Genomic DNA, 25,764 nt, shown 5'->3' with positions numbered 1-25,764 from the left:
CATGCCCTGAATATGCTTTGTTCATTCTCATCTTTAGCAACTTGTTCATTTTAGCATGCTTGCCTGGATATCTGCCCTCCATCCCAATGCCACCCCTTCCATGATGGTGTACCTCTGCTATGGAGTCTCTTTCTTCACCACAGCAACCTTCTTTCCCTAAACTTCAATAAGCTTAAATCTTATCACTCATTTGGCACATAGCATATTGTACTACATATGCTCTCTTCCAAGGGAAATATAAGCTCACCAACATCAACTTATAGAAGAAACACTATGGGAAACATTATTTTAACTTGGTTCTACTCAATAGACACCTGTTCTTGAGCTTCATCATTATTATCCCCAAGCCCATTATAGAAATACAACAGAAATATTGGCATCCCAATAGTTGAAGTATTTTCTCTTCTCCCAGAAACACATAATATCCAAAGTTTCTGTCACATATACTCAAAACATTTTCTTCTAACCATTTTATCTGTATTTCAGAAGCATCTTTGGTGTACTATGTTGGGTCCAACTTCTTTAAATTCTGCAGCAGTGATCCACATGTCCTGGAAGGCAGACAAGGATGCAAGAATAGAACCTCCCATCCACACTGATATTTTCCTTTCTGGGGGAGCTATAACTTGCACAGCGGTGTTGGCAGGAGCCACCTTTGCTATATCCTTAACTAGCCGCTTGTCTAAACCAGGGAAAGAGGTTGATCCCCCGGCAAGGATAATATTGGAAAAGAAGGAATTCCTCAGGCCTGTATCACATTTCATTATGCTGCTGAGGCATATCTTATCAATGCCAGGGGCCTCAAGGTTCATACAACACGGAGAGAAGAGGGCCTCTGGACAAGAAAAGAGCTGGTCATGGAGCCGGACGACCTGCCCATCAGGTAGTTGGTAAACTTTCTCTAGACAATCAGGTTTCTTGGCCATTTCCTCTTCGTAGTTGATTGCCACATAACAAAAGGTCTCCTTGATGTCTTCAACAATCTTTCTGTCTGAAGCACTAAGCAACATGATACCGTGGTTCTTCATTAGCACCATGAGGTAGTTGGTGAGGTCAAGGCCCGCCAGATCCAATTGCTGCACACCATGAGGCAGACAGTAACCCTCAAAGATGGGCACACTCTGGGTAACCCCAGCACCTGAATCCAGCACAAGACCAGTAGTGAAGCCAGCAGCAAAGAGAGCCAGCACAGCCTGGATGGACATATAGAAGGCAGGAACACCCAGATGCTCAAAAAACACTTCCACGATCTGTTGCCGGTTGGCCAGTGGGTTCAGGGCTGGCTCAGTAATCAAGACTGGGCCATCACACGGCTTCAGCTTTAGGTTATAGTCATAGATATGCTTCCACATGATCTCCATGTCCTCCCATGAAGTAATGAGACCACGCTCCACTGGGTAACTGTAGGGAGAGCACTAAGATCAATGACAGCTTTTTATTTTTCTAGTTCTATTGTCTTCCACCATCAGTTAATACCCCGCGTTTATTACCAATATCCCTTTATGGGCAATAACTGCCACAGCCTCTCACAGAAGGTAAGTGTCAGCAAAAATTAGCACAGCTACTTACCTCTGCAATTTTTGTTGCTTTCTATTTTCTCTCTCCTTTGGAAGTTTATGACTTTTAAAAAATTGGGAAATGTCCACATTATAGTGTAGTTTAAATGTCAATCGAAGAGAATAACCCAAGTGACAAAAGGAACCATGAGTTAATATTCTTTTTTTTTTTTTTTTTTTTTTTTTTTTTTTTTTTTTGAGACGGAGTCTCGCTCTGTCACCCAGGCTGGAGTGCAGTGGCCGGATCTCAGCTCACTGCAAGCTCCGCCTCCCGGGTCCACGCCATTCTCCTGCCTCAGCCTCCCAAGTAGCTGGGACTACAGGCGCCCGCCACCTCGCCCGGCTAGTTTTTGTATTTTTTAGTAGAGACGGGGTTTCACCGTGTTAGCCAGGATGGTCTCGATCTCCTGACCTCGTGATCCGCCCGTCTCGGCCTCCCAAAGTGCTGGGATTACAGGCTTGAGCCACCGCGCCCGGCCTGAGTTAATATTCTTAAATGAATTCGTTCGATAACTTTATACGTTTGAATACATTTGTATAGCCACAGAGAGCAAAATGTTCAATTTTTTAGATGTGTGGTACCCATGGAGATTTGTGACCCGCGCGTTTGTAGTTAACTCCAGCTGGCTCGGGCTTTCCTGCTCCCTGCTTCCTTATCCTTTCTGTCCCCATTGCGCACCTCCTTTGGGGTTCTTCCCAGCCCCACCTCAACACCCCCAGTCCCCCCGCCCCCAGCCAACCCAACCCCAGCCCCACCCCCAACCTCCCCAGCCCCGCCCCCACCTCCTCAGCCCCGCCCCCAACCTTCCCAGCCCCGCCCCCGCAACCTCCTCAGTCCCGCCCCCTGCAACCTCCCCAGCCCCGGCCCCAATCTCCCCCGCCCCGCCTCCCACAACCTCCCCCGCCCCGCCTCCCACAACCTCCCCCGCCCCACCCCACACAACCTCCCCAGCCCCACCCCCCCAGCCTCCCCAGCCCCACCCCCCACAACCTCCCCAGCCCCACCAGTCTTGCTGGGAGAAGGAGGTACCTGATGGACAGCGAGCTCCTCCAGTCCTGAGCTTGGTCACCCACGCAGAGTTCTAGCCCGCCCAGGGCCGCGCGGCTCTGGCCCTTGGCGCGGCCGATAATGTTCGGGTAGACAAACTGGGGCTCCCGGCTCCCAGCCAGTCCCGCCTTGATCACTCCCGAGCCGTTGTCGATCACCACCGGAAGCTGGCAGTGGTTCATGCCGCCGCTGCCGCCGCCGCCTCCTGTCTCTGGGCCGCTCTGGCTGCGGGCTCTGCCGGGCCGACTGCCTGAAACACTGCGTCACAGAGGCCCCCGCACGGCCCGGTGAGGCCCGAATCCTGGGGCGCAGGCGGGGATTCGGAAGGCCCCCAGGCGCAAGGACTCGCTGGACGCACTGTGCTCCTCATGTCACCGCCCGCTATTGCTTCTCGCAGGAACTGGGCCACCCCAACCCCTGGAATCCCGGAATCCTAGTATCAGGAAAACCCGACTTTCCCATCAAAAGATTCAACTCTAACACTTCACAAGTGCATTTCTCAAATACCCAAAAGAGCTATAAAAGCAGTTTTATTTTCCAAAGCCACTGAATTCTGGTTAACTGGTGGCGGTTCCGGGGAGTTCTAGAATTCGCCCTTGAAACTGGGGAAAAATGAGACTTAAAAGGGGAAAGTTGTCGCAGGAAGGGAGGCAGTGTCTGCTTCTGAAACGTTAAACTTCTAAAATAAGGAGAAAAATGCTAGAATTTAAATGAGTTTTAAGTACGTTTATTATTTTTTCTGTACACTGGGCAATGCTTTGTTGTGTTTCTTCCTATGATTTCCAAGCAAAATATACGCAATTAAAACAAAATAGTAGTTCCTCGCACATATATATATATTCGAATTATATCCTTCTGGTGTAATCTGCAAGCCTCATTCCCTACTCTTGATTTTTAGACTGAAGGACGTGCCTGCCTTTTTGGAGGAAAAGTGAAGTTTCTCAGGTCGTAGGAAATTCAAGTTTGGAAAAATTTAAAAGTACATTGCATGTCAATAAACGCATCCTGGTGTCTGATTCTGCATACCCTGTAGAGAATTTTAAAACAAGCAGTCAATTTAGAACCTCTGCTTGGTCTTCATAAGCAAAAGGAGGAAATTCAAAAGTAATTTTACACGTCCTTCCACCAGCAGCTGAAAGGATGGCTTTTTCGCAGCTGAATAACGAAAGCTCCCTGCTTCGCCCCGGACTCTGAGCAGCTCAACCTGCGGAAAGGATGTATAAATAAAACCTTATTTCCCAGGAGACAAAAAAAAAAAAAGTGCACCCAAAGGAAGGGCAACTCGGGAGTGCCTGGTTTCTACCGCGGTACCTAGGCGCTTTGGAAGAAAGTGCATGCAGATTCAAGCTTTTGAAATAGTTTCGCACTGTTCAATTGGGCATAAATCATTTTTCACTTGAGAATTGCGAATTGACACATATATATCAAGGACTATACAAGAGGAGTATTACAGTGAGGTTTCCGTAGTGTAGTGGTTATCACGTTCGCCTAACACGCGAAAGGTCCCCGGTTCGAAACCGGGCGGAAACAAACTCAGTTACACGTTCTTTTCTAAGCTTGGGAGAAATCGTGAGATCACTTTTTTTTTCTTTTTTTGGTTAGCGTGAGATTTATATCGGTCTTTTAAAAGACATGATCTTGATAGCAATTTGAGAGTTTGAACTGTAAGTTTTTATGTTACTTTATTCGTTCACCAAATGTTTTTATGGAAGCCTTGCCACGTGGAACACGTGCCCCGGGTTTTAAATGAATTTGACTCACCAGCTAATATATAAAGAATACTGTACAGCCTAGAAGGAAAGATCAAAGTGTAAAAGTGGTTAGTCCTGTCGCCTCCTGAGCGTTTTTGTATTATGTCACTTGGTTTTTCGTCTGAAGTGAATGTAAATAATCGTATTAAAAATCTTCTAGTCCAGACGCAGGAAAACCTTTTCCGGTATAAAGCCCACCTTCCTCTAATGTTGCGCATGCCCACTGTGCCCAGCTGCTCCGCTTTCGTGCATCCCCGACTCCTGTCACCAGGTAAGGGCATCTTGGAAGCTGAGCCACAGTTGGCTGGGGCACAAAAAAACCAGGGGGTGCCAAGAGTTTTCAGGTTCGTAAGCGGGAAAGGGGTGCCGAGTCTCAGCTAAAAAATCCCCCATGGCAGAGATCCGAGTACACTTGCAGCAGTTTCCACCGGTGGGGGCCCCGAGAAAGGGGAGGATGATGGGAGAAGACAAGCAACTACAAGCCCCCGCATCCAGTGCGCAGCTGGCTTCAGGAGAGACGCCCGCGGTGCAGTGCTGCCGGGCCTCGGCGCAGTGCCGGGGCAGAGCGCCAGACGCTGACTGCCGACACCAGAATGCTCGCGAAGAGGAAGACAGGCGGAGCGCTGCGAGCTAGCGAGCCCTCAGCTCTCGTATCCATGACGCCTGCTGCTTCGAGGGACCCCTGGCATGCTGGGGTGTGGGTCTCTGTGGGCCATCCTGTCCCGCCCCGGCCGGCGCTGGATCCCCACGGCCCCAGAGCCTCCCGCACTGCCACGGGATGACAGGGCCGGACATGACGCCACCGTGGAAGGAAGGGAGGGGCGGAGCGTGGCGCGGTGACGTCCTCCCAAGATGGCGGAGACAGAGTGAAGAAACTGTGTTCCGCACTTGGGTTGCTATCGGTGAGTTCCTACTTCACCCCCAGCCCGCCATTCCCTGTCTCTCCAGAACCTGGGCCATCGGAGGGCAGGCTCCTTGGAGTTCCCGCACGGGTGCGGGCGCAGGTGGAAGGCTTGGGTTAGGCAGCCCCGGAGTGGCCTGGGCCACAACCTCTGCTGTAGCAGTTCGCGGGAGTGGGAGCTGGGCAGAGGGCAGGGCGGCAGAAGCCGAGGAGGGACTGGCTGTGGTTGTCACTCTCGGATGCCGCCTCGCGTAGAGAGAGTGGGAAGGGAGAAGGTGTGGCCTCCTCGGCGCGAGTGATAGAACCTTTGACAACAAGCCGTGGCCCAGCACATTCCCGGCTCTATGGGCAGCCACCTCGCGTTTTGGAGAAACTGCACTGGGGAAACTAACAGGTTTCGGTGACTTGAGAGCAGTTTTTAAAAACTCGTACTGTTCTGCCCCTATCAGTCCCAAGAGATCGTGTCTTAGTGGCTTAAAAAAATTTTTTGTAACATAAGTATGTCTACTGAGCTTGAAAATCTGAGGGTTCAACTGATGTGAAAGCGTTAAGTTTTGCGGTGCTTTTTTCAGGTGGTAGAAGTGTTGCCATTCACCATCGCTTATTGATATGTCCAAAGGATTGTGTTAGTTGGTCAAGGGAACCAAAGATAGAAAGGCACCCATCCCTTCATTCTTAACCATATATGTTTGATAAGGATTTTCAAGGGGGCTAAAATAAAATTGTTAAAGTTATGTCCTCTGTCCCTTCCCTCACTGAACGTTGATGAAAACTTTGGTTACTGATTTACTATTTCTTTTTGTCTTTTAGATCAAGGGTAGAGTTCCATTCTGATATCAAAATGCAGTATTCGCACCACTGTGAGCACCTTTTAGAGAGACTGAACAAACAGCGGGAAGCAGGTTTTCTTTGTGACTGCACCATAGTGATTGGGGAATTCCAGTTTAAAGCTCATAGGAATGTACTGGCCTCCTTTAGTGAGTATTTTGGTGCGATCTACAGAAGCACTTCTGAGAACAATGTCTTTCTTGATCAGAGTCAGGTGAAGGCTGATGGATTTCAGAAACTGTTGGAGTTTATATACACGGGAACTTTAAATCTTGACAGGTAAAGTACACATTTTATTTCCAGTTGTAAAAACTAGTCAGTAGTCTTCACAGCAAAAGTAGCTTTGTGTTTTTTCCCTTCATTCTCTGAACTCAAATTCTTCAACTGTTTTATGCGTACAATGTTTGTTTTTATAAAGAAATCAGTATCATTGATTTAGGATGAGCAGGCAATATTTCATAAGCACAGAAACCACAGATGATAAACAGTAAGATTTCTGACACGTTCATCTACTGAAACAGAGCCTGTGATTTCACTTACGTAAACTTGAACATTAAACACAATGAATTTATTTTATTTTATTTTTGAGGCGGACTCACTGTCACCCAAGCTGCAGTGCAGTGGTGCAATCTCTGCTTACTGCAACCTCTGCCTCCCGGGTTCAAGCGATTCTCCCACCTCAGCCTCCCTAGTAGCTGGGACTACAGGCGTGCACTACCACACCTGGCTAATTTTTGTATTTTTTTTTTTTGGTAGAGACAGGGTTTTACCATGTTGGCCAGGCTGCAAACACAAAAAATTCTAAGTGACTTCCAGTTTCCCATTGCTTTTTGGTCCTTGTATTCCTCTGGTCTCTCTCCCTCATTCTGACTCCTGTTATCTCTATTAACCTACCAGTACTAATACTGAAGTAAGGTCAAAGATGCTAGAATGCTTCTCTAAGATGCTTACTGTTATTATCACAGCATTAACAAAAAGTGGGTTCTGAGGAATCTGATATTGCAGGCACTGTGTGTCTCCCCTATATAATGAACCATATAATTAGATTAATATCAATACATTTACTGATTGTAGGGGAAAAGGTGGAGGGAATAAAAGCAAAGAGAAACTGATTAAATTACCCCTGTCTTATTTCTGCCTCTCCTATGAAAGTGGGAACATGAGTAGACTGTTCATAATCTTCTGATATGGGAAGATTATAGGCTTTGGAATTAGATCTTTCCTGTCAGTTGCTATGTCTCCTTGAGCATGATGCAATCTCTCTGGGCCTCAGTTTCCCCATCTGTCAAAATGAGATGGTAATAACTACCTTGAGGCTAAATAAGGTTTTACTTGATCCTTATTCACTTCCCTGTGAACATTAATTTCTTTATTTTTCTTCTTTACCCTGTCCTCCCCCTTTAATTCCACATTTCTTGGAGAAAAATTAGAAAAAAGAAAAAAAGAAACACCTGAAATTCTGCTACCCACTGGTAACCCCTGTTAACCTTTTGATATATATTAATTCATTCTTTTCCAGATCTCGGTAGAGATGTGCATGTATACAGTAAGCAAAATCTTTCCCTCCCTTTTATATTGCAACTTATCATGGAAAGATACTTATTTAAAAATCTAGAATCAGGGTGCTCATTAATCCTTTTGACAAGGAAACATTCTTGTGCAAGAAGTATCCAGTGTGGGGAGGGGAGGGAGAGAAAAGTAAACTTTCATACTATTTTGGAATTATTTTTAAATTTTGGTATAATGAAATCTTCAAGTGAGTTCTTGATAAGTTGATTAAGGGAAAAGAGCAGTGTGAATTTTAACTGGCCTTCAATTTAATGTTTTCCCTTTCTCAATTAACTATGCAAAAAAAAATCTTCATTTGAATACACAGTAGAGCACTTTTCTTTGAGACTTCATGCAAAGAACCAATGTGAAGAACAGCCAGGTGTTTTGTTCAGTCTCTTGGTACATATCTTTCCTGGGGACTGGGGAGCTAATTCTTCGAGTTCAGCTAGAAATGCAAGAGAGGATTTATACCAAAATAGAAAGGCTTACAACTTAGTGATTAAGAAAACGGGTAGAATAATAGAATTAGTTGGCTCAGGGGCCAGATTACCTTGGTCAAATCTTCGTTCTAACATTCTGTGCTCTTGGACAGGTTATTTATTTCTTTGGACTTCTGATTTTTCACTTGTATTTAAAATGAGGATTATAATAGATTTCATAGGCATGTCCTGAGGATAATCTTATAAAGCATTTTGGCATATACCTGGCAATATGCAATTAAATGACCTTCAATGACTGTTCACAAGATGTTATCTAATACTTGTAAACAAAAGCAAATCTGTTAGAAGTAAATGTTGATTGGTGCTCTTAACTGTGACTGAGATTATAGCCGTCTATGAAATAGTTTGTATGAATTACCATTTCAATGTTGAACTTTTTTTTTTTTTTGAGACAGGGTCTCTGTCGCCCAGGCTGGAGTGCAATGGCACGATCTTGGCTCACTGCAACCTCCACCTCCCAGGTTCAAGGGATTCTCCTGCCTCAGCCTCCCGAGTAGCTGGAATTACAGGCACCCACCATCATGCCCGGCTAATTTTTGTTATTTTTTGTAGAGATGGGGTTTTACCGTTTTGGCCAGGCTGGTCTTCAACTCCTGACCTCAGGTGATTCGCCCACCTTGGCTTGCCAAATTGCTGGGATTGCAGGTGTAAGTGACTGCACCCGGCCTTGAACAATTAATGTATAACTTCCTGCTAACTTATATTGGTCTTAAAGGCTACCTGACCTTGTTATCTGTTTGGCAGTTCACTTTTATGGAGCAGTAAACACAATTGGAGACCAAAAGATCTTTTTTAGTGGCCCAGCCCAAAAGACAATTTTTGAAAAGCTGTTGTGACGCTAAATTAAATAAGGGGAAACAGACAGGTGGCACTTGAGGCAAAGCAAGTTTAATTAGAAGATGATGAGAACATGGGTAGAGATTTGTAGATACTGCAGGATACTTTTAGAGATCTTAGAGGTTCATGACACTAGTTATTTTTTATTTCAAATTTTAGTCCTTCAAAAAAATAGTGTCACCAGCACTGTATTTACATTGTCAGCTTTGATTAAAACCCTTTTCTGGCTTATACTTACAACAAAGAGAGAAAAAGATCATCTTCCTAAAGATAAACCATATTTAGGGAAAAAATCAAGTAGGAAGATTATTTGAGAGTAAGGGGGATGTGTGTGTGTTTCTATCCTCAAATACTTATAACAGTCATATTTTTAGTGTTAATACCAACTCAGCTCTAATTTTACAGCTAAGAAAGTTGAACCCCCCAAAGATGCTGACTTACCCTAATTAAGTCAGCTAGTAATGCCAGAGCCAGTGCTACATTAATCAAACAACCTTTCACCACATTGTGAACTTCTGAAGGGCAGAGACTATTAATATCTTAGTACCATTAATATCTTAGAGATATTAATATCTTAGAGACCATTAATATCTTAGTACCACACATGGTAGATGCTTAGTAAACATTTGACTAGAATATTGAACACGGTGGCTTAAGTCTTTGTAATTCTCATATCACAAACACTCCAGCTAATTTGGGTTGCGTATCACCAAAAAAGGTTGAGAGGGTTGCTAGAGAGAGTTTAATATTCTAAAACCTTGTTCCTCTAAGTGGGTTCCTCTTAGCAACATTGGCATCACCAGGGAGTGTATTAAGAAATGCAGGCAGGCTGGTGGCTCACACTTAGGGAGCCCAAATTAATCCTAGCATTTTGGGAGCCCAAGGTGGGAGGATCACTTGAGGCCAGGAGTTCGAAACCAGCCTGGGCAGCATAGCGAGACCCTGCCTCTACAAAAAAAAAAAAAAAAAAAATCCAGGCGTGGTAGCACATGCTTGTGGTCCCACTTACTTGGGAAGCTGAAGCAGGAGAATCACTTGAGCCGAGGAGTTCAAGGCTGCAGTGAGTTATCATTATACCAGTGCACTCCCGCTTGGGCAACAGAGGAATGTCCCATCTCAAAACAGAAAAAAGAAATGCAGAATCTCAGGCCCCATCACAGACTTACTGAATTTGAATCTATATTTAACAAGATTCCTGGGTGATTTACACGCACAGCAAAGTTTGGCAAACATAATTAAAGTCCTTCACAGGGGAGCAGGAGAAAACAGTAGGAAACAAGAGTCATTAGACTTTGCCTCTTTTTGCCTCTTGCCAATCCAGAAAAGTTGGTTGCTATCTGAAGAGGTCTCAGGATGAATGGAGGAGGTAGTGAGTTGCCATCAGCTATTTTTGTGTTCTAGAGTTTTTTGTTTTTGTTTTTTAAAGCCGAAAATTTAACATTTAAGTTTTCTGCAGTGGTTCACTGACAGCTGTGAATAGCCATTATCTTTCATCTCTTGAAGTTCTGTAAAATTGGAGATTTTCACCTAAACATTATTCTGAATGAATTTATAAATATATTTTTCTCTTAGTGATGTCTTTTTCATCATTCTGCTTCATTAGGTCTTTAAAATACATTGAAGAATATATGCAGCTCTGTTTCAAAAAGTTTTTCTTTGATCAGAATATTGTCATGTAGCCTTGTTTCCTTACAGTTGGAATGTTAAAGAAATTCATCAGGCTGCTGACTATCTCAAAGTGGAAGAGGTGGTCACTAAATGCAAAATAAAGATGGAAGATTTTGCTTTTATTGCTAATCCTTCTTCTACAGAGATATGTAGTATTACTGGAAACGTTGAATTGAATCAACAGACTTGTCTTCTTACTCTGCGAGATTATAATAATCGAGAGAAATCAGAAGTATCTACAGATTCGGTTCAGGCAAATCCTAAACAAGGGGCGTTGCCAAAAAAGTCATTTCAAACAAAAAAGAAGAAGAAGCCTTTCAACTCCCCGAAAACAGGGCAGAATAAAACAGTGCAATATCCCAGTGACATCTTAGAGAATGCATCTGTTGAATTATTCCTAGATGCAAATAAACTGTCCACACCTGTAGTAGAACAAGTTGCACAAATAAATGATAATTCAGAACTCGAGTTGACATCAGTTGTGGAAAATACTTTTCCAGCACAAGATATTGTGCAGACTGTTACAGTGAAACGGAAACGTGGAAAATCACAGCCAAACTGTGCTCTGAAAGAACACTCTATGTCTAATATAGCGAGTGTCAAGAGTCCTTATGAGGCAGAGAACTCTGGGGAAGAGCTGGATCAGAGGTATTCCAAGGCCAAGCCAATGTGTAACACATGTGGGAAAGTATTTTCAGAAGCCAGCAGTTTGAGAAGGCACATGAGAATACATAAAGGAGTTAAACCTTACGTCTGCCACTTATGTGGAAAGGCGTTTACCCAATGTAACCAGCTGAAAACGCATGTAAGAACTCATACAGGTGAGACGGGTGTGTGGGGAGATAAAATTATTTTTATACTGTGACTAAAATAGTGTATTTTTATAGAGAGTACTTAGCACACACTACTTGTGATCAGAAGTTGGTATATTTTTCTATTCATCAAAGTATTTAACAGTGTTAAACTGTTGAAAATTTGTTTGTAATTGTAACCAAGTATTTAATGGCTATTTAAGCCCTATTGCATCAACTCCTTATACCATTTTCCCTCCAAATAAGCATGTTGATTTAGCTTACCAAGTATTTAACAAAGACATTAAAACTGATAAAGAGAAAATGTAATTACAATTCAGGCCAATTTTCAGATATTGCCAACACTTATTACATACTTTCTAGACTTTGTTGACTTCTGAACATGTTCATTGGAATTACACATACGGTGTTCCCTCAGCTTCTACAGTTACCTTTATTTTGCATGTCCTCTGGTTGTAAAGTATGAGCACCCATTGGTACATTTAGATTTGTACTTATTTATTTATTTATTTATTTTATTTTATTTTTTTTTGAGACAGTCTCACTCTATTGCCCAGGCTGGAGTGCAGTGGTGAGATCTCGGCTCACTGCAAGCTCCGCCCCCCGAGTTCACACCATTCTCCTGCCTCAGCCTCCCGAGTAGCTGGGACTACAGGTGCCTGCCACCACGCTCAGCTAATTTTTTAATATTTTTAGTAGAGACTGGGTTTCACCGTGTTAGCCAGGATGGTCTCGATCTCCTGACCTCGTGATCTGCCTGCCTCGGCCTCCCAAAGTGCTGGGATTACAGGCGTAAGCCACCGAGCCTGGCCCTAGATTTGTACTTTTTTAAATGCTGTATGTACTTCTCTCATTTTGAATTCAGAAACACTAATTTCTTCTAATTCTACTGGTGTTTTCAATGGTCTGGAAAAGATTGTATTTGTTTTCAATTCCAGCAGTTAACATTTTCTTAATAACAAAGCTAGTACTGTTGGTGAAATCTTATATGACTTATGCAACCAAAACACTATTTTTTTCTAAATATAAATTTTATTGTTCCTTTAGGTGAGAAGCCATACAAATGTGAATTGTGTGATAAAGGATTTGCTCAGAAATGTCAGCTAGTCTTCCATAGTCGCATGCATCATGGTGAAGAAAAACCCTATAAATGTGATGTATGCAACTTACAGTTTGCAACTTCTAGCAATCTCAAGATTCATGCAAGGTAAAAAACTAAATGAGTTGTTTGATCTTTTAGTCTTTTAATCACCATAGTCTTATGAATAGACTATTATATTAGAATTCAGGACAGTAGAATTTTAATTGTGGTTCCACCAAACGGTATTAACACATTCAAGGAACCACAAGGAAGCCATAGTAGTTGATAGGAAATAAGCGGGGTCAGGGGACTACTAGGAAATAAGGTCAGACTGATCCAGAAATAAGATCAGAATGGTCCAGAATGCAACTTAAGAGGATCATTCTGGCTGGTATAGGATTATAAGAGTCGAATCAGGGTAAACAGGAATCTATAGATAAAAGCCAAGCAAGGGTGATGGTGGTTCAGGCCAGGGTGGCAGCAGTGAAAGAAATAAGTAGTAGTAGATTCTGGATATATTTTAAAGTTAGAAATCACAGAATTTGCAGACAGATTGATTGTATGTGAAGTCTGGAAGAGAGTCAAAGATGATTCTGAGGTTTTGGGCCTGAACCCCTATAAAGATGGAGTTGCCATTAACTGAGATAGAGAAGGTTTGTGGATAGAACAGTTTAAGTGGAAGTGTAGCAATTTACGATTACAGTTATGAGCATGTTAAATTTGAGATGACTTACACTTCTGAACAGAGATGTACAATAGATAATTGGTTATCTAAGTCTGCAGTTCAGGGGACTGGTTTAAGGTGAAGATACCAGTTTGGCAGTCATCAGCATATGACAGTATTTAAAGCTATAACCTTGGCTAAGGTCACCAAGAAGGTGAATGTGGACAGAAGAAATCAAAAGATGGTCCTGAAGCACTCTAACTTTATGGGTTCTGAGAGATGGGTGAGAAACAGCAGACTTAACGAGGAAGGAGCAGCCAGTAGAGGAGGAAAACCAGGAAAGTGGGCTGCCCTGGAATCCTAAGTGAAGGAAGTTATTCCGGTTGGGAGTGGTCAGTTGTAAAATTCTATGATAGGAAGATGAAGACTGAGAATTGACATGGATTTAGCGAAGTGGAAGTCAGCAGTGCTCTTGACAAAAGCATCATGAGTAGACGCTAGTAGAGAAGAAATGGAAGTAGAATACTTGGAGTCTCAAGGTTTTGGTAAAGGGGATCAGAGAAAGGAGGAGCAAGTAAGGTCAAGGGTGTTTGTTTTTTTGTTTGTTTTTGTTTTTAATATGGGAGATATCAGTATATTTGTATACCATAATCCAATGGAGTGAGAAACATGGATGATGTAGGATTGGGGAAATTGCAGAAGTGATATCATTAAGTAGGATCTCAAGTATACATATTGGAATTGATGGATCCAGATGAACTGTTACCCTCATGTTATATGAATTTTTCTCAGTGAAATAGGAAGCAGGGGGTGTCACCTGAGAGTAACAATGGGTGAGGAAATGCTGATGGTTTGAGGAGAGAGTTTTCACGAGTCAAAGAGTGACTAGACTCGTGGAAATAATTGCCTGCAGTATTAGGGGCCCACTGACAACCATATGAAGATCATGGAAAAACTTTTTGAACTGATCTCAGAACTAATGTTTTGATAATAAATATTTGTGTTTGGCAGTGTTTACACTGAAACAACTACTGATAGTCTTGGCCTGTTAAGATGACATGAAATAAAATGTGTAAAAAATTTCATGAATTCTTGCTATATAGACTGATCTCCAAATTGTTTTACTTATTTAACTTTACATTTATTTACTAATAGGAAGCATAGTGGAGAGAAGCCATATGTCTGTGATAGGTGTGGACAGAGATTTGCTCAAGCCAGCACACTGACCTATCATGTCCGTAGGCATACTGGAGAAAAGCCTTATGTATGTGATACCTGTGGGAAGGCATTTGCTGTCTCTAGTTCTCTTATCACTCATTCTCGAAAACATACAGGTGAGTCTGACAGGGAGAGACTGCTTAAAATAAAGTTATAAATAAAAGAAAAAGAGGACTTGGGCCTTTAGCAAAGTAGATCGCAAACTTTGTAGTTAGATATGTGTTTGCACTTCTATGAGCTGTTTATGATTTTCACATATTGGTTAAATATAAAAGCTGACTTATTTTCTAGAATAATACAAGGTGGGTGAAATAAATTATATAACTTACACATTAAAATCAGTGAGATAATTTTGATATTATATAAACTTGCATTGAGATGCATTTTGTGACTTTAAAACTACCTTTTCAGCTTCCTGAAGGTCATCTCCTATAGTTAGGGTTGGGGAGTGGGTTTGGGTTGAACATTGATGTTTTTAACTTGTTAGGACCTTTCCTACACAGATATTCTGAGATTTTCAAATTAAGTAATTCAGACACAAAAGAGCAGTTTGGAAACAAACTGCTTTTTTAGGGTACATTTTTAAAAGACTTCCCTACATGCTTTTATTCTCCTTTATTAATATAGTAGATAGCAAGAATATGTGGGTTTATGAATTGACATGTTCTTAATCATATAAAAATCAAATTCCATGCCCAAAGCATCTCTACTAGAAGGGACATTTTTAGGAATAAAGTTTTAACATATGAAAACTTATGAACAGTATATAATAATTACTAATATTCATTTACTTGGATCACTGAAAATACCTCTAAAGTACAATATAGAGAGGTTTTAATTTAAATAATATTTCAGAAAAGCTTACTTTAGATTATTTGTAATTGATAAATATTATATTGGTATAGTACACCACTTCGCTATCTTTTATTTTCCATCTAGGTGAAAAACCATACATATGTGGTATTTGTGGGAAAAGTTTTATTTCCTCAGGAGAGCTCAACAAACACTTTCGGTCCCATACAGGTCTGTGTTTAGGGAGAACGTATTATTTTTTGTTCTCTCTTAATTTCTTTTTATGTAAACCTTGACTTTTAAGCCATTATGGACTATATGGTATTTAGTCATACTATACCTACAGCAATATCTTAATGTATAAGTATCAACTTATTTGCTTATTTTGTTTTTTTTGTTTTTTTTTTTTTTTAGTTTGGAGTATGAATTAAATTTGTTAAAGAATTGTGTTGGTTTTCCAAGAAATATGCCAGATAATCAATAGTTTTTAAATGATTTGGATTAAATTGCACAGATATACCAAGAAATGAAAAGGAATAGGTAATACCAAGATAACATCAGATTTTCTTACTAAACAGTGTTTAGTATGCAAGTTTTAGGAACAAATTTTAATTTTGACATGTTTATCGTAAAAAGTAGTTTGTAGCCGGGCGCGGTGGCTCAAGCCTGTAATCCCAGCACTTTGGGAGGCCGAGACGGGCGGATCACGAGGTCAGGAGATCGAGACCATCCTGGCTAACACGGTGAAACCCCATCTCTACTAAAAAGAAAAAATACAAAAACTAGCCGGGCGAGGTGGCGGGCGCCTGTAGTCCCAGCTACTCGGGAGGCTGAGGCAGGAGAATGGCGTAAACCTGGGAGGCGGAGCTTGCAGTGAGCTGAGATCCGGCCACTGCACTCCAGTCCGGGCGACAGAGCGAGACTCCGCCTCAAAAAAAAAAAAAAAAAAAAAAAAAGTAGTTTGTAAATTGTATAAAGAAAATATTGAATGTAAAAAATTTTGAAAGAAAGGAAAATGCCATTTTGAAAGAATACTGTTCTAACATTCTCTTTTTAAAAATTCCTTCTCGTAATTCCTACCTAGAATAATGTGAGTACTTAATAGAGATTAAGAACTTTTTGGTGACTTTATATTTGCACACACTTTAGTTTACACCATAAAGCACTGAACAGTTCTTATTTCCAAAGAAGTGTAATATTGTAGCATGTTGGCAGTATTTTTAAGGATTTTCTAATTTGTCAGGTACCTGAGAGCAGAAACCATGATTATTACACTTATTTTCCCCCAGCTTTATCTCTTAGCCAGTGTCTGGAATATAATTGACACTCACTAAATGTTTCATAGAAATACAAGAGTAGGTTTACTTTGCAAGTACATTTCTGTTCATGAAAATGCTCAATTTTTCTTGAGATACAGATTTTTTGTATAAAGGAGTGACTAGGTTGTATAGAATCTTTAATTTCACTATACTATAACCAGGTGATTAAAGTGACAATTTGAAACCAAATTTAAACACTATAATAATTTTTGCCTTGTGTTCATAAACATTGATATTTTTGTCTTAGCTAGCAGCTTTTAAAATATTGAAATTTAAACTTTTTAATTTGTTTTTCAGGAGAGAGACCATTTATCTGTGAATTATGTGGAAATTCTTACACAGATATTAAAAATTTAAAGAAGCACAAAACAAAAGTCCATTCTGGTAAATGCTTGTTTTTTTGTTTTGTTTTGTTTTTTTTAATTTGGTGCTTATATGAGTTCTATTCCTTAAAATGTTGAGATGAGATGTACATTTAAGCAGTTTAAGTTAAATGTCTATTTCAAAAACTAGGTTTATACATATGAGGAAAGTAGCTTTTTTACAGAAACATTCATTTTGGATTTCTTTTCATATTGAGCCTCTTATTAAAAAAACTTGAAACATTTCCTCCTTTTAAAATCTGACTTAATAACAGTCCCAAGCATGAAGGAACATATAAGCAAACTATGTGTCACTGTATCCCATACTGGAGTCTGGATAGCTCAGGGTTTACTACGGTTATTATGAAATAAAAAAAGGGGGGGGGTTGTTACCATGAACACTAGTCCAGAAATGTTTAAGAGGAAATAGGGAAACAGGTAACCCTACACTGCTATAATATATAAAAATGGAAAGCCAGACAACAAGTCTTGAGTCTGTTGGTTAAAATGAATTCTTGTAAAAGCTTCCCTGTGCTTACCATTTTATTCTGTCATTATTAGAAATGACACTAGGCCCTTCTGGTGTGTAAATACTTAAACATCATAAGTATTAAGACAGAATTATTTGAAAACTACAGTAAGTCATTAATTTAACCACTTGTTAGATTTCTGCAAAGTGTACATTCAGAGAATATGAAGTTAAACAAGGCGTAGTTCTGGTACTCAAAGCACTTACAACCTGGTGTGCAAGACCAGAAACCCAAATAAATAATTACAAGGGAAAATTTAGGGCATAATCGACACAAAAGTGCTAAAGAAGATACTGTTTTTCTGAGGTAAGTACTAGAAAAAAACTTAATTTTAGGGAACTTGAAGGATGGAGAAGAGTTCAAAGATGGAGATGGGAAGAGAGAATTCCTTCCAGGCAGAGAACATTGTAAAGAGTCAATGGGACAAGAAGGAAATCTTGACTAGTTGAAGTGAAGAGTAGTTTGGGAAGAATACAGATAATTACAATTTTACGAAAGCAGTTTTGTCTACCTAACAAGGATGGTAAAACCGAAATCATGTCAACACTTGAGAGTAACGGAAGCATGTTAAAGCTGTTGGAAAATTTGAAGGCAAAAGTACATCTTTAGTCAGTGTGCTAATTGTTCCCTTGAGTAAAGCAGAATTTCTCACCTCTGAAAATATATGAAAGTGCCATACATACTATTCTGAACTCACAGAATAATATGAACAACTTATTAAAAACATTCAGTGAATGAATAGAGTATTTCTTACCACTATTTAATACTTTGAGGGAGTTAAAGAAGTATGACTTGACATTTATTCTCAAAGAATTTACAGTCTGGTTGAGGATTCAAGGCATACCTGAGTAGAATGTTAAATGGTAATAAGAGAGATAGATGCCACAAGACAGTATATGAAAATTGCAAATGTATGATTAAGCAGATAAAATAGCTCACCCTATTTCATTCTTAATCAAGTCCATTTTTTTTAATGGAGTTAGTGCTTGAACTTAACCTTGAGGCCCAGATTAAATTTACATAGATAGTGAGGAGGGCATATCTACAAAAGAGAAACCACTTGAGTAAAGGTATGGAGGTTGGAATGTAATTTCTGGGAATGGTAAGTACATTAGTCTTTCTTGTTTTTAAAGATAATGTAGATTTTTTTTCCTTCCATTGTAGGTGCAGATAAAACTCTAGACTCCAGTGTAGAGGATCATACTTTGAATGAACAAGATTCCTTACAAAAAAGTCCTTTATCAGAAACTCTGGATGTGAAGCCTTCTGATATGACTTTACCATTAGCTCTTCCACTTGGGACTGAGGACCAGCACATGCTTCTGCCTGTCACGGATACTCAGTCTCCTACATCAGATACATTGTTGAGGTCAACTGTGAATGGGTATTCAGAACCACAATTAATTTTTTTACAACAATTATACTGACTTTGTGAGGAATATGGAATTGCTAAGATGTCATTGGTAGCAAACATCTCTGGTAAGGTGCATATATTCATCTCTGATAAGGTGCATAAATTCCCATTCATTTGAGTTGTGACCATTATTTTTCATTCACTGAAGTAAAAGCACCTGATGCTGCATCACAACTGCAATGTTTGTTTTTATTTTTGGCTTTTATATCTATACTCCACACAGCTTTTTAAGGAATGAATTATGTAGCACTATTTTGGGTGGATGAGTTTTATTTTCTTTTAAAGCTGCCTTAATTCCATTTTTATTTTGCATTTTAGAATTGCCCTTGATTTACGAATCAGCCAGTTAATGTGATTCAGTTTTGACCTGTGGGATTTTAAAATTTTCCTGCCCTCAGAATTTAAGCAAAATCCATGATAGTATCAGCCCAAGAGTGTGTTACTATTTGTAAGCCCCACGGATCAATACGTAAACTATGGAGAAAAAGTAAAATTTCATATTTCCGCTCGTGAAAATTGAGGTGCTGAATAAGAATTGTGCTATTTCTCTATTAATATATTCTGTTAGAAGTAACTTTTCTAATGAAACAACAAATGTTTCTCAAAATCTAGAAAAGTGCATATAAAGTTTTGTTCATTTAGAACTCAGTATTCTGGAGAAAACCAATGGTCAGTACTTTTGGTTTGAGTTATCTGAGATTATATTTTCAAAATGAATTTTAAGTAGATATTTGGTGTTTTTATCTTGTCAAAGACAGTTTCAGAATTTGATTCAGTTTATGTTTTATTCGGTTTCTAAAATATTGGAGATGAGGAAAATGTACTTGAGTTTTGAAATATTTTGATAAGCCTCTCTTATGCCTGTTATGCACTTTTAAAATAAATATTAAATTCCAGAAAGAATTTTCTAGATATAAACTTAATGCATACTAGAAATCACTCGGCTTCTAAATTTGGTACATTATATTGCATAAAGAGTTAAGAAATTAACCTCAATTATAAGTAAACATTTTGAGTTAGCAGAAAGCCAACTTTAATTAAATATTTTATATTTGAGTTTTCTATAAGTTTGGGGTTTGTTAATTTTATAAATTAAACGACAACTTTTGGTTGTGGTTGTAGTTTCACAATGGTACTTCTCCTTCCAATCGAATGTAGAAAATTCGTTATTATCCTGATATTTGTACCACTCATCCCCATGCCACTTTTCCCACATATTAATTTATTTCACTGCCTGATCTTTGGATATGAAATTATCAGTTCCACGAAGTCAGTTTTTATAGTGCCGATCAAACAGCATGGTGACATTCTTTCTTATTCTTTTTTTCCCCCCACAAGGCTATTTTTCAGTGTGAGATGACATCATTTCTTATTTCTGCCATGCTGTGACTTTTGTTTTCTGCTTTTAAACTACACCTGTAGTACAGTTAATATGGTTTTTATTGGTATTGATTTCTTTAATTCATTAATTTTCTCTATTTGGGACCCAAGTCACAGGAACCAATTAAAAGACATAATAAAAATACTTAATGCTTGTAATCTGTAGAGATCTTCACCATTTCACAGCACACACATTATTTTCCTAATAAATTGCCACTGGTGGGACATGGGACTGACTTATTTGAATAGAGTTTGAAATACCACCTTTGTACGATACAAACTTAATATTTGATTATTTTATCTAAGAAATTTATGCATGTGTATTAAGTTAAAATAGTGGGTTTAAATAAAATTTATAAAGCATTAGAATGTTCACCTAATCTCTTCTGGGTTAAATGTGATAGGACTGTATTGGAATGTGAAGAAATTAAAGAAAATTAAAAGACTCAGCCTCTTTAGGAAGTTTGCTAAAATGGAGAGGTTATGTTTAATTTATTTATATCTTCATTAATCCCAGCATCTAATGAACAAAAAACTGCTACAGTGATGTCATAATTCTATAAGGGCAATAGTTGCCAAATTTCCTCTGGTATAATTAGCATTTTGCCTTTGCATAGATTAGCCTTCAAATTTATTATTTTTAGTATTATTTGATATAATTGAAGTGGCTAAGATTGATTGAGCTTTTCTTGATCACATTTTCTGCTTCTTAGCTAAAGTAATTTTATTTAAATTGACATGGCTTGAGTTGTCATCATTTTCTGCTCTTCCAGAATGATGTGCAGAGAAGACTTGAAGACGGTATCTCTTCTTTGGCATTCTTCTCTTAATGCTATGCTATTGTTTATCATAATATGCTTATATTTAGTTGTATCTGGTATCATTCTAACACTCATAACTACCATTTTAAGTCCAACTTTATATTTGTTACAACGCAGAGTTTTGGGAAAGGTCTATTAGTAATTATTTAAGTATTACATATTTTTATGGAAGTCTTTAGAAGGTGAATATCTTACTGAAAAACTTTTCTAAATGAATTTAATTTTGTTTTATATTTGTATCAGATCATGCCTACTGTATGTTAGGTTTTAGACTGTTTTAAAAGAAACCCTAGATTATGTAAAAATTTTTTTGCTGTTTTTAAATGGCATTTGTTTTATGTTTAATTTCACAGGATGATTTTTGATAGACAAATTTTAGAAGACCTTTTTTGAAAGGTAATGGTTCTATAAGTTCCATTCCAACAGTAGTTTATTTCTCTGTTTCAGTCCTACAGAAATTGTGCAAGTAATTGAAATAATGTACATGTACCAGTTTTTTTAAGTATTCTAAATAGTTCTGCCATTTAATGCATATCAGAAACATGTTTAAGAAATACCAATATCGGCCGGGCGCGGTGGCTCAAGCCTGTAATCCCAGCACTTTGGGAGGCCGAGACGGGCGGATCACGAGGTCAGGAGATCGAGACCATCCTGGCTAACACGGTGAAACCCCCGTCTCTACTAAAAAATACAAAAAACTAGCCGGGCGAGGTGGCGGGCGCCTGTAGTCCCAGCTACTCGGGAGGCTGAGGCCAGGAGAATGGCGTAAACCCGGGAGGCGGAGCTTGCAGTGAGCTGAGATCCAGGCCACTGCACTCCAGCCTGGGTGACAGAGCGAGACTCCGTCTCAAAAAAAAAAAAAAAAAAAAAAAAGAAATACCAATATCCAGGCCCACCCCACCTATTGAATCAGACAGTTCCCAGGGCATATATATGCTGGAGAAGCCCCATAGGTGATTTTAATGTATACCAAACATGTAGAGTCTCACTCTGTTGCCCAGGCTGGAGTGCAGTGGCGTGATCTCGGCTAACTGTAGCCTCCGCCTCCTGGGTTCAAGCAATTCTGCCTCAGCCTCCTGAGTAGCTGGTACTACAGGCACGTGCCACCACACCTGGCTAATTTTTGTTAGAGATAGGGTTTCACTCTGTTGGCCAGGCTGGTCTCGAACTTCTGACCTCAGGTGATCTGCCCACCTCGGCCTCCCAAAGTGTTGGGATTATAGGCGTGAGCCACTGCACCCAACCATGAACTACTATATTAAACAGTTCTTGATGTTCTACCTTTGGGAAGCAGTTTAAAATGATGCTCTTGAATATAATTTTCAATATTTTACCTAGATATGAGTACCTAGAACTTTTTTTTTTATATACTTTAAGTTCTAGGGTACATGTGCACAACGTGCAGGTTTGTTACATATGTATACATGTGCCATATTGCTGTGCTGCACCCATTAACTCATCATTTACATTAGGTATTCCTCCTAATGCTATCCCTCCTCCTTCCCCCCGAATTCCTAGAACTTTAAATACCATCAAGTAAAATTCTTTAAATTCTACATTTTTACTTATTATTTATGGGCAATATTGATATGTAGTTATTACAGCATTAATTTTTTGAGATAATAATATAGTCTGCTCTTCTGTCCTCTGCAACTCGTGCTTCTGTTCATTCAAAAGAGGTTTGCTGTACAGAGACTCCTTGACTTATGGGTTTATCATAAGTCAAGGAGTATACTGAATATGTATTAGTTTCACACATTGTAAAGTCAAGAAATCATAAGTCGGAGACCATCTGTATTTGTTTAAGAAATTAGATAATTACTATGTAAATACAGTATTTAATTTCAAGAAAAATTTACTAAAATAAACACTATGGATGTGAACATCCACATATTTGGATAACAGTATCTGGCCAGTGTTTCAAATGCTGGGAAAAAATTCAAATCAGAATGCATAAAGCTGCAAAGATGATAAACTACTCTTAAGTTTACAGTCAAATGGAGATGCCAAGCATAAATATAACTTGCAATAAGACAAGCCAGGATGTTGAGTATTATAGTAGGGGAAGGCAAGAAAGGAAATGCTGAGCAGTCATCAGGAGTAGAATGGATAAACGGCCATTGCTTACCTGGATAGGCAAACAAGGAGATGGCTGATGGAAGAATTTGCACATAGCTGATGAAGAGTGAACTAGGCAGAATGGAGAGAAAGTGTTAAGTGGAGAGGAGATAGAAGTCAGAGGCTCTCCAGTACTACACCTACACCATCTTGAAATAGTCCTCTACCCATAGTCTGTGCTGAAAGAGTGAGATTAGATAGCCAAGTTTGTAACCCATGTTCTCACATGCCAACCACAGTTGCGTGCTGGAGGGCGGGGATTAGACAGCCACTTATGTAACACATGATTCCATACTTGTGACCACAGCAACAAAACACTTCACCAGGGAAAAACAATTCATAGGCCAGACTGAGCTGTTAAGATTCTTTCTCACAAATTTGAGCTATGAAATTCTGAGACAATCAGGTAATGATATACCTATAAATGAAAAGATCATTTCAGAACTGGCCTCGAAGTCAGTGAAGCAAGCTAAAGTCTAAAGGAAATGATGAGTAAGCAGAGAAACCTGATCTATAGAGCAAAACTAGGGAATGAAACAGGTTTGCGGAGCCAAGAGACTGCCTTAAAGAGATCAGAAGAGTGGCCTTACTTTCTGGCTTTGCAATCCTACTGAGGTGATGCAGCCATGATTCATTTTCTGTCCCTGGATGCCATTGATTGTGGCTGTTGTATCCTTATGTTAAATCCCCTTTTTCTTAAACAGGCTGAGTCACTTTCCTTTCCTTGTCATCAGGCAGCCCCAAATTGGACACCTAAGCTTTGATCCTTGGTGATTGAGAAGATAGTGATACCATTGACATCGAGATAAGTCAAGGAGCATGTTTAGAGAAGGGAAGCAATTTTGATGTACCGAATTTGATTGGTGGTGAGATATGCATGAAATTTCTGGTAGTGGTTGGAAATGGGGCCTGAACCAGGACAGGTTAAAGCCAGAGATACAGATCTTGCAGCTAATAATTTATAGAAATGATTAAGGCAGCTCTGGAAGATGGTATCGGAGAAAAAAAGATGAGGACAGAATTGGGGGTAAATTCATTTAAATAGATGGAAAAGAAGATGGAAAGTGATAACAGAAAGGAAGAAAACCAAGGTGGCACACATTTTTCAGAGGCAAAAGTGGCTTTGTAGCAGTCACATGGTACAGAGAAGTAGGATGTAAATCTGAGACAACATTGGGTTGGATAATTGGAGCATGGTGATCCTTTAGAAGGCAGGTACAGTATAACACTGGGAGCAGAAACCAGATGGATATAGTTGTAGTAGATATTAAGAAGACATAATAAATAATACTATAGAAAAGTTTGAAAAGGAGAGCATTTAAGACAAATCATCATTATTTTCCCAAATATGTGAAAAGCACATACTGCTTTATTTTTTGCTTTCAAATTTGAAACATTGTAAAATGATGAGTGTAATATGATCTGCAACAGTGTAAGATGGAGCAGTCTTTGAGCTGGGTCTTAAAGGATGATTGCTAAGAGAAAAGTGAAACAATACATACAATATGGTTGCAGATTTGCTCTTTATAATTTAGATGTGCAGAGGAAATGAGAGTTTTCCTATGGAACTTATATGTCCTTCCTCTTGGGCCCATACCCAGTGGTAAGTCTGGAAAAAATTAACTTTTAGTTTTAGCCAGTTTAAAACCTAGTCTGATATAAAGGGGATAGAATTTATAATATCTTAAGGGATTTTAAGGTAATGCTTCATCTTTTGGAGAAATGCTGTTTTATTTCTGCCCTTTGTTTCTCTAAAGTGGTGTCCAGACATATCTTACAAGACAGTGGCCATCAGGGTAGACAGAGTCTTTCTTGAGCCCTTCCATTCTCTGGGCATTATACTGACCTCTGTTGCGGCAGGCAGCAGCTTATAAAATAAGTAACCAAGTCTTTCCTAGTCTGGTCAGAGCCCAGTTGTCCTTTGCTGAACTGACTTCATCTCAGTTCTCATGGATGTGGAAAACTCTCTGGGGCCCTGTCAACTGCAGCTCTGCCTCAGGCAGCAGTCTAGGTCAGATTACAGGTTTACCACCTGCACCCCACTGTGAGCTCAAGGTAAGCCTACTTGCTTCCCCTTCAGCCATCTTCTGAATCTCCCTTTGGGGGAATATGGGAACTTGTGGGTCCCTTCTGTAGCACACAGGAAGAGACCATAGCCTGGGAAATCAAACTCTTTCCAGAATCTAGTAGACTCCCTACTACCCAGCATGTGAGGAATACTATAAAGCAATTAAAAGTGAACAGACTACTGCTACATTAAACAACATAAATGAATCATACTAATATAATGTTGAACAAAAGAAGTCAGACACAAAAAGTGTATATTGTATGCTTCCATTTATATAAAGGTCAAGAACAGGCAAAACTACTCTTTGGTATTAGAAATCAGGATAGTGGTTATCTATGAGAGGAGGATGGGAGAAGCTAGCAGCACTGACTTGGGAAAGGGGTATGTATATGTTTATATATATTTGCCTGTATTTATGAAATTGTTATTAATACCTGTCTGTAACACGTAAATAGGATAGGTAGAATACTTTTTCAACTTCTGAACTTTGAAACCCTTTGAAAGTCACTGGTAATTTGCTACCACAAACCTTTTTATTAATACTA

At 39.5% G+C, this 25,764-nt stretch overlaps 2 protein-coding genes and 1 non-coding gene across 4 annotated transcripts; 2 read left to right on the top strand and 1 right to left on the bottom strand.

The window, feature by feature from the left end:
- Positions 1-273: 273 nt before the first annotated feature.
- ACTRT3 (actin related protein T3) lies at positions 274-3,159 on the bottom strand. Its single transcript, XM_010357777.2, has 2 exons — positions 2,587-3,159; positions 274-1,401 (listed from the first exon to the last, which is right to left on the bottom strand). Exons 1-2 carry the CDS (start codon positions 2,784-2,786, stop codon positions 483-485), a joined length of 1,119 nt encoding a protein of 372 aa, XP_010356079.1. The 5' UTR covers positions 2,787-3,159; the 3' UTR covers positions 274-482.
- A 902-nt stretch (positions 3,160-4,061) lies between these two features.
- TRNAV-AAC lies at positions 4,062-4,134 on the top strand. The gene has a single exon. It is a non-coding gene; the product is annotated as a tRNA-Val (tRNA).
- Positions 4,135-4,218: 84 nt separating this feature from the next.
- Positions 4,219-21,360, top strand: MYNN (myoneurin). 2 transcript variants are annotated; one of them, XM_010356157.2, is made up of 8 exons: positions 4,219-5,257; positions 6,067-6,363; positions 10,668-11,461; positions 12,500-12,659; positions 14,353-14,531; positions 15,355-15,438; positions 16,824-16,910; positions 18,583-21,353. In XM_010356157.2, the coding sequence occupies exons 2-8, from the start codon at positions 6,098-6,100 to the stop codon at positions 18,843-18,845; spliced, it is 1,833 nt and encodes a 610-aa protein (XP_010354459.1). In that variant the 5' UTR covers positions 4,219-5,257; positions 6,067-6,097; the 3' UTR covers positions 18,846-21,353. The 2 variants fall into 2 exon arrangements, with proteins under 2 accessions (XP_010354459.1, XP_010355108.1); XM_010356806.2 differs by lacking the exon at positions 15,355-15,438 and having other exon boundaries at positions 18,583-21,360.
- Positions 21,361-25,764: the final 4,404 nt, after the last annotated feature.

The sequence above is a fragment of the Rhinopithecus roxellana genome, chromosome 1 (genome assembly GCF_007565055.1).
Source record: "Rhinopithecus roxellana isolate Shanxi Qingling chromosome 1, ASM756505v1, whole genome shotgun sequence".
Classification (NCBI taxonomy): domain Eukaryota; kingdom Metazoa; phylum Chordata; class Mammalia; order Primates; family Cercopithecidae; genus Rhinopithecus; species Rhinopithecus roxellana.
This window is presented reverse-complemented; position numbering and strand designations above follow the sequence as displayed.

Excerpts from the sequence above, each read along its gene's own strand:
- ACTRT3 (XM_010357777.2), bottom strand. The coding sequence starts at position 2,786 with ATGAACCACTGCCAGCTTCCGGTGGTGATCGACAACGGCTCGGGAGTG. Across the intron at positions 1,402-2,586 it reads AGGAGCTCGCTGTCCATCAG|TTACCCAGTGGAGCGTGGTC; the intron begins GTACCTCCTTCT and ends CTCTCCCTACAG.
- MYNN (XM_010356157.2), top strand. The coding sequence starts at position 6,098 with ATGCAGTATTCGCACCACTGTGAGCACCTTTTAGAGAGACTGAACAAA. Across the intron at positions 11,462-12,499 it reads GCATGTAAGAACTCATACAG|GTGAGAAGCCATACAAATGT; the intron begins GTGAGACGGGTG and ends TTGTTCCTTTAG. Across the intron at positions 14,532-15,354 it reads TCATTCTCGAAAACATACAG|GTGAAAAACCATACATATGT; the intron begins GTGAGTCTGACA and ends TTTTCCATCTAG.